At 43.3% G+C, this 13,652-nt stretch overlaps 2 protein-coding genes across 2 annotated transcripts in view; both read left to right on the top strand.

Moving 5' to 3' along the window:
* LOC101906206 (GON-4-like protein) overlaps positions 1–4,985 on the top strand; it is a 37,422-nt gene extending 32,437 nt beyond the window's left edge. The window contains 1 exon segment of the mRNA XM_024989933.2: positions 651–4,985. Within this exon segment, the coding sequence (XP_024845701.2) occupies positions 651–661 (11 nt within the window). The 3' untranslated portion in view covers positions 662–4,985.
* GON4L (gon-4-like (C. elegans)) overlaps positions 4,799–13,652 on the top strand; it is a 96,335-nt gene continuing 87,481 nt past the window's right edge. Inside the window, exon 1 of the mRNA XM_010802912.4 lies at positions 4,799–12,578. The gene's annotated coding sequence lies outside the window, so the exon portion shown is untranslated. The remainder of the gene's footprint in view (positions 12,579–13,652) is intronic.

The following is a 13,652-nucleotide window of genomic DNA, read 5'->3' on the forward strand; positions in this document are numbered from 1 at the left end:
AGACTTTAACTGAGCCCTTGGTTTGAGAAAATAGACATTTGATACATTGACCAAAAAGTGGACCTCAGTGATCTTCAGAGTCATGAACCAACCTGTTTGTGGCAGCAGTCCCTATCTCATTCTTTTGGTAACCACCTGGTTCCTTTTTACTCCTAGCTAAGTAGAGTCCTAGCAGTGATTGTCATGGTTTTTCTTGTCTCCTGATATTTTACTAACATTCCTAATTTATGTATTATTTACCCTCAGATGATACCATGCTGAAATATATGTAGCAAGCACTCCTTATCTATTTCAACATGGAGGTGAAACCAGGAAGGAGAGGTTTGGACTGTGAGCTAGAGAAAATTTACCTGATTTTGCAGGTAGCACTGTAGTCCCTGGAAAATGGAAAAATTTCCATTCCACACTGTCAGAAAAAGAGCTCTGCCTTGCTCATGGCCCCATGGCTTCCATTAATCATCAGATCTTAGGACCTGTCAGAGGAGTAGCCTCTGATGGATGATCTGGAGCTCTTTAACAGTAACTCCTCCTTCCTCGGTCCCTTTGTTTCTTGTCAGGGTCCAAAGAAAGGGGATTGGATGATTGAAAAGTCCTCTCATATAGGTCTGAGAAGCCCTGCAACACATCCCTGACAAGTATGAATATTTCAGGTCATCCATGAGTTTGAGTCAAGCACTCAGAGGCAGACAGCTGTGGATCTCTACAAGAGCCTGCAAATTCTGCTCCAAGACTGGCCTCAGCTGCTGAAGGACTTTGCTGCTTTCCTGTTGCCTGAGCAAGCACTGGCCTGTGGATTAGTAAGAGAGGGGCAAAGACCACACACTAGGATCCCTGGGTCACAGCAAGACTGGGCTTGGGTTGTGTTGATCAGGACTGTTCCAGACTCCTGGCTGTTTCCATAGATAGCTTTCCCCTAGACCAGGGTCACAAGAGCCACCTCCTTTTCAACAGATGGTCTCCCCAGCTCCTGTTCTCTCCATGTAGAGTGAAGGGTTTGACCTTTGTTGCCAGTGGAGACCTTAGGTACATTAGAACTCTTTGCTCCTCACTGTTGCAAAATAGGCTTTCGTTCAACAAATATTTATTGAGTACCTGCTGTTTCAGGCAGAGTTCTAGGTATTGGAATGTAGTAATTATAAAAGACTAAAATCCTTGCCTTCATGGAGCTTATATTCTCATGGGGAAAGTCAAGTAATAGCATATTGTATATTGCAAAAAATATATATATATATACTATAAAAATGATAAAATGTATAAACAGCAAAAATATATCATGCTTTATAGTGATTATGTTGCAGTTTTATACACAGTGGTCTGGGAAGGCCACTATGGTTAGGTAACATTTGAAATGTTTGAGAATAAGTGTTTGAACTTGAAGCATATCCCAGTAGTTCTGATTTTCTTGTCATGATGGGTAAACACAGGAATAAAGGATATGATATTAAACTGATAGTCTTAAAACAGTTAAATGGTGATTGGATGATTATACATAATTTTCTGTATTATTATGAGGGTCAAATGAGTATATATGGGAGAATTCTCTGTAGACTGTGAAATGTGTCTGATTGCACAGTTCTGGAAACAGGAAGCAACTTGAGATAGATAACTCTGGAATCTTTCATTTCCATCTTACTTTTCTTGTGTTCACAGACCCCAGAAACCCAAGGTGGATAGATACTAGGGTCTTAAGAAAGATCTCACAAGGAATTCTCTGGTGGTCCAGTCGTGAGGACTTGGCACTTTCACTGCTGGGTCCCAGGTTTGCTCCCCGGTTGGGGAACTAAGATACCACAAGCTGCATGGTGAGGCCAAAAAAAAAGATTTCACCTTTGTAAACCGGAGCCTGTAACTGGGAAAGGTTAATTTTGGCTTCATGCTTGATCTATGACTTTAACCCTTGTTTTCGGTATTTTTGTTGTTATAAGCATATGTAATGGTCTGCCTCAGAGAACCCTGTCCCATCTGCCTGACTCTTAAATTAAAATGCCTTTGTTTAGCTCACAGAGAGATAATCTGACCCTGCCCACCTGTGAATGACTCTAAGAAAGAAGGAGCTAATACATCGCCCTGCCTGAGGCTTGTCATTCTAGGAGATACTTGCAAGCATTAAATAATCTTCTTACTTTGTTTCCTCATCTCACTCATCTCTGATTCATAGAAGATCACAGGTCTAATGGGTCTGGGAAGTCACATTATAGTGACTTTCTGATTGGCTAGGTTTTTTTTCTGGTTACTTTGGTCACCCACAGACATCTGGTACTGTTTCCTCTAAGGCTTCTTTTAAAGTTTCTTGCTTCTTTCTCTTTGAACCCTCTGCGAACAGGTGAGTAGCTATGGAAGCAATGGAGGAACTCTGGCCTGGGTTACCCTTCTGTGTATTCCAAAGGTCTACCACCCAGTGTGCCCCAGTAACTGCCACCCAGGAGATGAGGGCTCTTCTTTCCTCTTCCTCCCTTGAGCTGAGGACCAGACCAATTAATATCATGTGGTTACGGGTCAGACACTTAAAAGCCATTAGGGAGTCTGCCACTTGAAGACTCCATGATAGCATAAGTGGGATGTGGATCAGACCAGACAATTAATGTCCCGCCCCCAGCAAGATAGCTTCTAAGCAACTCAGGAACATATTGGTTCAAGCAAAACACTGACCCCATTTTCCCCTCGCTGCCACTTTTCTGGCAAGATTACAAGGCAGATTCCTCAGCATGTCTTCCCTGTTGCCTTTGTCTTTTTCCCTTTCAGTCTAGATAGATTTTCAGGAGCATGGGTGTAAACCTCTGGGCCTTCCTGAGAGGCCTTCTGCCCTAGGCTAGAGGAGGAGGAATGAAGCTTTCTAGCATGGGTGAATGGGCATGTCAGTCCTTTGGTTTCTTTGGGGTGGCCACTCAATTCTTTCAGGAAAGGAGAGGAAAACTTGCCTGTATCTTTGAATTGCAAATTTTAAAATGGGGAAATAAAAATTGGCTTATCCAAGGCAAACAAATCTTAAATGCTTTTTCTACAAATATTTAGCTGTCTAGTCAAGTGAGCTTGAATTGTTCCATCTGTGAGAAACCCAACTTTTAATCCAACCTCTTTGTAAACTGGTGGGTTTTACTTTACTGTACCTGACTCAGGATTGAAATCTTCAAGTTAGAACTGAGGTCTCGTGTGTCTGTATGTGTCTTTGGATAACACTGCCATGGTTGATATGTAAAAGAGCTCTATGTAATTGGCTTAAGCAAAAGTTAACACTTACAAACCAAACAACTCTAAATACAAGAGAAATTAAGCTAAATAAATTTTAGTTTCATGTGAATTTGTAAATATTCAATATTAAATTAGTACCTAGTACTAATGTTTAAGTCAGTTGGTCTGATAGGCATGTCTTATCAACATTAAATATAATAATAATACTTTCAGTGTGCCCAGATTTAATATAAGCTAAATAAGCAAATTTGTCAGCAAAGAAGGTAACTCAATGTAAAGAAACTTTTGAAAATAATACATAAATGAGATGAGTTTTTGAGTGAACATTTAGATCTCTCCAGATATTCTATAACTTAAAAGTTAAAATTGTACTAAAATAAAGTGGTGAAAGGTTTATGAAAAGTGGACCCCAAGGGGGGACTTCACTGGTAGTCCAGTGGCTAAGACTCTGTGCTCTTCATGCAGGGGGCCCAGGTTTGATCCCTGGTCAGGGAACTAGGTCCCACATGCCGCAACTAAGACCCAGCGCAGCCTAAATAAATAAATAAAATATTTTAAAAAATGAACCCCCCAGATGGTTTTATACACTATCAGTCAGGATTGACTAAGTTTAAAACAAGTTTAATGGAGTAAATTACTGAAGTGACGTAGCACACACAGTGGAGTAAACGAACTTATAAAGTAAGCTGGTGCAAAACGTAAACCTGACTTTTCTGTTAAGACTGGTTTGTGAAGATGATAAACTGATTTTGGTAACAGATTTTCAGTTTATATACCTTTTAAGTAATCTATATTTGCTGTTGAAATCTTTTATTGTCACTCTGGCTGAGTTCCACAGTGACCGATGGTCCTATTTGCATTTTAAAATGTCTTTTTTTGCTGTTCCTTTGGCAGGGCTTCCTAAGTTAAATTATAACAAAGTTCCTAATTTTGGGGAGCTTCAAAGGGCCCGTTAGGTGCCCAAGGGGAGATATTTAAACTAATTAGTTTCTCTTGGTCTATTAAACTATAAGGGATGCATTTTCAAATGGGTAATAAAGTTTTAAGTTATATGGTAAATGGTACAGATATTCTAGAGATTGTATGGAGTTCCTGGGAATCTGATGTATCCTGGTAGATTGTTGTCAGTCACAGTTGTAGTTATTTTCTGAAAGTGCTGTGTCACGGCAGTGGTTGGACAGCTTTGTTAATTGCATTGTAATCAAATTTAAGCTGTGCCTTTTTAAAGGTTTCTTTGTGGACAGTTATGCTTTCACTCTAATGCTTTTGCAAAAATGTCTCCTCTTCAAGATTTGTAAAAAGAACTTAACATAGATACAAGTTTCTGATTTTCAGACCATAATGCTGCACTGAATAAAGAAATTGATGAATTCTAATGGGAAACCTGATGACTTTACAAGGCTGTTAACAAAAAGATTAGTTACCTAAGACTGAGTAAACTGGTAAGTATGGTTGTAATTTTTATGGTTTCTATCTAAAAGAATTATTGGTTTAAATATGTGTTCTCCAGGTATAAGAAAAACTTTCTCCTTAAACTAATTATGACTTACAGTAACTTGGTAAATCATACCTTTTATGAGAGAAATGGAAATACTTACCTTTTCTGTCTGGTTGATCCTGCCAGTAGCATATGCTTGTCTCAAAGATTAAGCCAGGTATGTGTAGGTACACACTGCCAGTACAGTGAAACAGCTAATAGCTCATTGAATCAGTTATGACTGCTTTGGTCTTTCAGTTATTGTAACCGGATTACAAAGTTATACTAATCATTGTTTAAATTTGTTGTTTTCAAATCATGCTTTGTCTCTTCTGGCTGCACTATGTCATTGTCGGTGTTACTAGCTGCATTATTTATATTCTAATTTATAAGAATGTTATCTCTTGCAGTAACCAATATGTAAAGCAGGCCTCCAACAAAACTTCTATGGCTAAACGCTGTTTAGGGAATAATTATAATAGTGTGATTCTGGGCATGGGAAGAAGCAACAAGAGAAAATGTTTCCTGGATAATATTAATAGTTAGACAGGATCCAGAGAATTTTAATTATTGATGGGGCCTGGTCCAAAATTTAACACCCAGAGTGACATACCAAGTATTTTTGCCTGATCTAGGATGTGCCTCCCAGCACCATGGGACAAAATTTGATTATGAAGTGCCTCCCAAATATTGATCCAGTTCCTGACCAAGAGGGGAGGATCTGAGAAATGGAATATTTCCCGCAATCAATGATTGCAACCCTTCAGTGTGAGCCAGTGAGCCCCAAGGAAGGGAAATCAGACTGCAGTCAGTCACTCCCTATGATGAATTCTGAGGAAACTCTGAGACTGTAGGATTACAGGCCCCAGATAGCTGAAATGCATATATATATATGTGTAAATGATTTAATGAGCCCTGACTCTTGGCGTCTTCCAGTGGCTAGAAAAACACTAAATTTGTTAACTTGAGATGCTGCCTGTTGGGTTTAAATTTAGTATTTCTAAGTCTACAGGTATAAAGTGGACACTTTTCCAAGAGGAACAAAGAAAGACAAATCTCAACATTTGGAGCCCTGGCACTGATGGCAGACACTCCTAGAGAGATCCATCTGACAAAAAGAATAGTTGTCACTCCCTTTTCCCACAAGATTGTGGGATGGACATTGACAGTGGGGAATTGTAACCAGGAAGCGTTAATTTTGACTCCATGATGGATCTATTTCTTTGACTGTAACCCTTGTTTTTGCTGGTTTTGTTATTATAAACATGTAGTGGCCTGCCTCAGAGAGCCCTGCCCCTTCTGCCTGACCCTTAAACTAAAGTGAAAGTGAAGTCACTCAGTCATGCCCGACTCTTTGTGACCCCATGGATAGTAGCCTGCACCAAGCTCCTCCATCCATGGGATTTTCAAGGCAAGAGTACTGGAGTGGGTTGCCATTTCCTTCTACCAGGGAATCTTCCCAACCCAGGGATCGAACCCAGGTCTCTCACATTGTAGACAGACGCTTTACCATCTGAGCCACCAAGGAAGTCTCTTTGTTTAGCTCACACAGAGATAATCTAATTCTGCCTGAGGCTTGCCATTCTAGGAGATATTTACAAGAATTAAAGGGTCTTTTTACTTTGTTTCCTTATTTCCCCCATCTCTGATTCCTAAAAGAACCTGGCATGCATGCCCCGCCCAGATGGCTATTTTGAGATATTAGTCTGCCATCTTGGTCAGCTAGCTTTCCAAATAAAGGCATATCCCTTACCTGAACACCTCATCCCTTGGGTTTATTGGCCTCTCATGCGGTGCAGAGCAAGCTTAGATTCAGTAACAAGCCTTGTCATCCCCCATGTCCCCAGGACATTTTTCTTGGTTTTTATGCTTAGAATCCTCAAGTCCTGGTGAAGCTGTATAGATGACTCTCTTTTGCCCTCTTTCCACTCTGGTTGTTTGAAGAGCAGCAGGCTTTTGAGAAGAGTCACAAGTTTCTTCAGCAGCTGGAAATTTGCTTTGCAGAGAACCCCTCACACCACCAAAAGATCATGAAGGCAGGGCCTCCAGAACTGTGCGGACTGTTTTCCCCAGGAGATCACTGAGGTATTCTGTCTTATCCTGCTTCCCTCCCAGGGTCCCTGTCTCACCTCTAGACTGGGCAATCACCATCCATGACCCCCTGTACCCTCCAGTTCCTTCCTCCTCCTGAGGGCCCGCTCCATCCTCTAGGGTTCCCCTCCCTCTGGGCCCCCCTCAGCACTCCAGGCCAACCCACCTGCCTTCTGGGGACACAGTTCTGCCCTCCAGGGTCCCCTCTGTCCTCCAAGGTCATCTCCAAGGGCACCCTCTGCTCACGAATGTCCTGCAAGATTGGAGAAGGCAATGGCACCCCACTCCAGTACTCTTGCCTGGAGAGTCCCATGGATGGAGGAGCCTGGAAGGCTGCAGTCCATGGAGTCGCTGAGGGTCGGACACTTCACTTTCATGCGTTGGAGAAGGAAATGGCAACCCACTCCAGTGTTCTTGCCTGGAGAATCCCAGGGATGGGGCATCCTGGTGGACTGCAGTCTATGGGGTCGCACAGAGTCGGACACGACTGAAGTGACTCAGCAGCAGCAGAAGAAGAAATAAAGAATAACCAGTGACAACACAATCACTAAAAATTAAACATGCACTAGAAGGAATCAATAGAACTACTGAGGCAGAAGAACGAATAAGTGAGCTGAAAGATAGAATGATGGAAATAACTGCCAAAGAGCAGAAAAAAGAATGAAAAGATTTGAAGACAGTCTCAGAGATCTCTGTGACAATATTAAACACAAACATTTGAATTATAGGGATCCCAGAAGAAGAAGGATCTTCCCTGGTGGCTCAGATGGTAAAGAATCCGCCTGCAATGTAGAAGACCTGGGTTCGATTCCTGGGTTGGGAAGATCCCCTGGAGGAGGGTATGGCAATCCACTCCAGTATTCTTGCCTGGGGAAACCCCATGGACCGAGAAGCCTAGCAGGCTACAGTCCATGGGGTCACAAAGAGTTGGACACAACTGAGTGACTAAGCATAGCACAGAAGAAGAAGAGAAAAAGAAACATATTAGAAAATATTTCAGAAGATTATAGTCAAAAAATTCCCTAACATGGGAAAGGAAATAGCCACTGAAGTTCAGGAAGCCCAGAGAGTCACATATAGGATAAGCCAAAAGAAAAATACACCAAGACACATATTAATTAAACTAACAAAGAGTAAACACAAAGAAAAAATGTGAAAAGCAAAAATTAACATGCAAAAGAATCCACATAAATCCAACAGCTGATTTTTCAAGAGAAACCCTGCAGGCCAGACAGGAGTGGCAGGATATCTTTAAAGTCATGAAAGAAAACCTACAACCCAGATTACTCTACCCAGTAAGGATCTCATTCATATTTAATGGTGAAATTAAAAGCCTCATAGACAAAGTCTAAGAGAATTGAGGGCCATCCAAGCAGCCTTACAACAAATGCTAAAGGAACTTCTCCAGCAGAAAACACAAGAAAGAGACTCACAAAAACAAACTCTAAACAAGAAAATGGCAATAGGAACATACATATCAATAATTACCTTAAATGTAAATGGCCCTCAGCACTGTGGACTTGGTTTGCTCATACTGATTTGTATTTCACATAAAGTGACCCGGTAAGTGTTATAGGTCACCCCTCTATGTGGGAACCCATTTACCTCAACTGTTACATAAGGCCATGAGCTGTGTCTGATTTCAGGAGGATATTCCACAGAAAGTCAGAGTCATCAAGGGACTATTTCATTCAAGGATGGGCATGATAAAGGACAGAAATAGTAAGGATCTAACAGAAGCAGAAGAGATTAAGGAGTGGCAGGAATACATAGAAGAACTATATTAAAAAGGTCTTAATGTCCTGGATCACCACAATGATGTGGTCACTCACCTAGAGTGAGACATCCCGGAGTGTGAAATCAAGTGGTCCTTAGGAAGCATTACTGCAAACAAAGCTAGTAGAGGTGATAGAATTATAGCTGAGCTATTTAAAATCCTAAAAGATGATGCTGTTAAAGTGTTGCACTCAATATATCAGTACATTTGGAAAACTGAGCAGTGGCCACTGGACTGGAAAAGGTCAGTTTTCATTCCAGTCCCAAAGAACAACAAACAATGTTCAACAAGGCCAAAGAATGTTCAAGATATCATACAGTTGCACTCATTTCACATACTAGTAGGTTATGCTTAAAATCCTTCAAGCTAGGCTTCAGCATTACATGAACTGAGAACTTCCAGGAGTATAAGCTGGGTTTAGATAAGGCAGAGGAATCAGAGATCAAATTGCCAACATCTGCTGGATCATAGAGAAAGCAAGAAAATTCCAGAAAAACATCTACTTCTGCTTCATTGACTATGCTAGAGCCTTTGTGTAGATCACAACAAACTGGAAAATTCTTAAATAGATCGGGAATACCAGACCACCTTACCTGTCTCCTGAGAAACCTGTATGCAGGTCAAGAAGTAACATTTAGAATCAGACATAGAACAACAGACTGGTTTGACAAGGCTGTATATTGTCACCATGTTTATTTAACTTATACGCAGAGTACATCATGTGAAATGCCAGGCTGGATGAATCACAAGCTGCAATCAAGATTGCTGGGAGGAATATCCACAACCTCAGATATGCAGACGATACCCCTCTCATGGCAGAAAGTGAAGAGGAACCAAGAAGGCTCTTTATTTATTTTTGGCTGCACTGGGTCTTCAATGCTGTGTGCAGGCTTTCTCTCGTTGCGACGAGCAGGTGCAACTCTCTAGCTGCTGTGTGTGGGCTTCTTATTGCAGTGGCTTCTCTTGTAGAGCAGGAGCTCTAGGGCAGCATGCTCAGTAACTGTGGCCCATGGACTTCGGTGCCCCTTGGCATGTGGACTCTTCCTACACCAGGGATTCAACTCATGTCCCCTGCATTGGCAGGCAGATTCTCAACCACTGTACCACCAGGGAAGTCCTAAAAAGGCTCTTGATGAAGGTAAAAGAGGGGAGTGAAAAAGCTAGCTTAAAGCTCAACATTCAGAAAACTAATATCATGGCATCCGGTCTGATTATTTCATGGCAAATAGATGGGGAAAAAGTGGAAACAGTGACAGAGTTTCTTTTCTTGGGCTCCAAAATCACTGCAGACGTTGACTGCAGCCATGAAATTAAAGCTGCTTGCTCCTTGGAAGGAAAGTTAATGACAAACCTGGACAGCACACTGAAAAGCAGAGACATTACTTCGCTGACAAAGGTCGGTCTAGTCAAAGCTATAGTGTTTCTAGTAATCATGTACAGATGTGAAAGGCCATATATAAGACTGAGCACTGAAGAATTGATGTTTTCAAGTTGTGGTGCTGGAGAAAACTCCTGAGGGTCCCTTGGACTGCAAGATCAAACCAGTCAATCCTGAAGGAAATCAACCCTGAATATTCTTTGGAAGAACTGATTATGAAGCTGAAGGTCCAATATTTTGGCCACCTAATGTGAAGAGCCCACTCACTGGAAAAGGCCCTGATGCTGGGAAAGTTGGAAGGCAAAAGAAGAGGGAGGCGGAGGATGAGATGGTTAGATGCCGTCACTGGCTTAATGTACATGAATTTGAGCAGACTCCAAGAGATAGGACAGGGAAGCTTGGTGTGCTGCAGTCCATGGGATCACAAAGAGTAGGACATGACTTAGTGACAGAACAAGTAGAAGAACAAGAAACCATAATGAAAAATGATATATATACATATATATATTTCATTTAATTTGCTGTACATCAGAAACTAACAAAACACTGTCAACTATACCTCAATAAAATTTTTTTTAAAATCCCAGCTTCTACAGTTTGAAAACAGAGGATGAGGTCAATATGATTACATATAACAGGGATAAATGTAAAATTCTATTTGGCCTTCAAAACCTATTGATGGGCAATAGGAGACCTCACTTGATGAGTCTGAGTAAAAATAACTTAGTCGTTTAGGTGAAAACAAGCTTGGCGAATACCTAGGCTAAGGCTGACTTACACTGTCAGTGCAATGTCTAAATCACAGAAAGGGTAATATAATCTCATCTGCACTGGTCATGACACATATGAAGTTCTCTATTTCTGATAAAAACAAAAATTGCTGTTTTTTGTATTCTTCTGCCAGGCATGTTTTAGAGCATTCTCTAAAAAAAAAAGAAAAGCCATTTCCTAGTTGGATTGTGACCCCACCCTAAACACTGGAGTCTGGATGCTCAAACCTTCTGGATTGTCTGAGACATAGAACCTCTTAAGGGAAATGAAGGAACCCTAGGCTGACAGCAACTCTCACCTTCTTCTCCCATCCAAACTGGGATAGGACTGAGGCAGAAGCAGGGCAATTCGTTTTTCTTTGGGGGGGCCAGGAAAACAGCACAGGAAGTTTGTTATCTCAGCACATTTTACAGGAATCTCCCAGAGGAAAAACTTGCATCTCGAGTTTTTATTTCCCATCTGCTTCCCTATTTTCCACCCCACTCTCTGCTCCAGGGAGTGTAACTGATCTTGGAGCCTGTAGGGTTGGGTCTGGGACCAGCCGCTCCGAGATGACGTAATGCTTTCTCTGGTACACAAAGCGGCCTCCCCCGGGCTCGGCCTTTTGCGCCCCTCCCCCTCTGGGCCGGATCGGGCCCCCGCCAGCACCAGCGCGCGAGTCCCCCTTTTTGAAAAGCCGGCCCAGGGAAACAGGGAACAAAGGCCTGAGAAGAAGAGCCTAGGCGCTGCCAGGAGGCCCAGAAATAGACATCACGTCATCCCCCAGCCCAGCAGCGCCAAGCGCCATTTGGTAGCATCGGACGGACCCCACCATTACGATGCAGAATAGACATGGCAGGGCTCACGTTTCCTCCCGGCCCCAGCATCCAGCTGACCGGCTTCAGGAGTGGCTTCCTTTTTGCTCCCCACCCCCGCAGCCCTCTTTCCCCAGAGGCCGCCGCCTCCCCTGGCTGCCTACCACCCAGCCCACAGTCTCCAAGCTGCCATCTTGATGCCCCATCCCCCTTGCCACCTCCCTCCCCCGCAGCCCTGAGGAGTGGGAGGGGGAGGAAGGGGCACCGCCCTGCGTGCCCCAAGGGGGAGGGCTCGGCCTACCTCGCCTCTCCTCCCCTCGAAGGAGGGGTTCACGTCCTTGGCAGGCTCTCGGTTTCTCACCTCCAGCGGTACTCACAGTGCACCATACAAGGTTTTCGCATCCTGGACGACCCCACCCTTGCTGTGACTCTGGCCTTCTCGGCCCCTGCAGCCCAGAGCTCAGGTTCGGACGCTGTCCACTGCCGGCGATACCACCACCGTAGGCCCGATTCTAGAGGGGCTGGCACTTGAAGGCCTTGATCTGGGCCTCACGTTCTGCCCAGCCGCTGAGCTCCCTTGGCTTGGCAACGGTTTAACCTACCCCAGGCTTAGTTTGCCAGATTTTTACTTACCAAAGCTAGGTCGGATGTTGGTGATCTCAGCAATGTAATCAGAGGCTATTGCTATAAATGCTTTTGCAATGGTCAGACAAGTCTGGGGCCTCCAGTGGGTACCGAGGCCGCCGCTGCAGAGCATTAGGTTAGGGAGGGGGAAGGTATCTGGCGGATGCCTCCTGCCACGGTCTGGTCCCTGGTTGACAGCTGCGGTCGCCTCTTAAGATGTTCCAGAGTTGCGCTGAGCAAAGGATGCAGCCAGACTGGTCCTGATGCCGGACCAGGAGGCCCCTCCTTCCTCCCAACGGCCTTTGGCTAAAGACTCCGCCTCTGTCCGAAAAGTTCCGGAAGGCAAGCTCCGCCCTTTTCCGGAAGATGCTTGGAAGGGGGACCCCTTCCAACGCCAAGATTTCAAGCGAATGAGACCCCACCTATTTAGGGCTTGTGGGTCTATAAGATGAATTCCTCAAGGCCTAATGAAGAAGTGTATGTACTTTATCATGTGAAATCCTCTAGATCTTGTAATTCGGATTCCCCAGGCTTAATATAGCAGCAGAATGTTCTGGGGGAGGGGGAAGCAGGAGTTTGGAAAAGTAAAATTCTGTATTTCCTGCATTTGAATATCAATTGCATCATTGTTATGCATTTCTGAGACCACTAAATGTTATTATTGAAATGTTTTTAAACTTTAAAAGCTGTGGTTAAAGACCAAACCTGGTGATGGTTGCACAACGCTGAAAATTTACTGAAAATAATTGAATTGTATAAGTAAAATGGATGGATTCTCTGACGTGTAAACGGAAGCTGCTTTAAAAAAAAGACTAATGAAGAGTACCAAAGTTAATCATTGTTGGACGGTTCAGGTGCTGAAAACTGCTTAGAAAGTGCATGGGAGAGAGAGCAAACCAACGGATCTACAGGACAGAAACTAAACTGGAAGCTTTTAGAGACTTCCTTGGAATTTGAAGAGTTTAGGGTGACTCTCGGTTAGAGTCACTGTTGGTGGTTATTTCCATGATTACATCAAGTTCGCCATTTTAGGCTGTGGATACTTTCATCCCGCTTCAATTCTGTCTGCAGACAGGATCAGGTCAAGTAAATTATTCAAATGTGTAAGTATTTGTTGGTGGTTCATGGCAACCCACTCCAGTACTCTTGCCTGGAAAATCCCATGGACCGAATAGCCTGGTGAGCTGCAGTCCATGGGGTCGCTAAGAGTCGGACACGACTGAGCGACTTCACTTTCACTTTCCTGCATCGGAGAAGGAAATGGCAACCCACTCCAGTGTTCTTGCCTGGAGAATCCCGGGGAGGGGGGAGCCTCGTGGGCTGCCATCTACGGGGTCGCACAGAGTCGGACATGACTGAAGCGACTTAGCAGCAGCAGCTCCTGTACCAAGAGCGGGATGAATGTATTTTTCCAGCTTTGACATTCTGTACTTCTAGAAAAGAGAAAAGAACATGGTTTTAGGAGTTATTTATTCAAAACACATGTATTGAATTTATTGGCCTTCAACTATGTTCCAGGCACCTTCCTGGAAACCAGATGAATGCATTAGA

The sequence above is a fragment of the Bos taurus genome, chromosome 3 (assembly GCF_002263795.3).
Source record: "Bos taurus isolate L1 Dominette 01449 registration number 42190680 breed Hereford chromosome 3, ARS-UCD2.0, whole genome shotgun sequence".
NCBI classification, from domain to species: Eukaryota; Metazoa; Chordata; class Mammalia; order Artiodactyla; family Bovidae; genus Bos; species Bos taurus.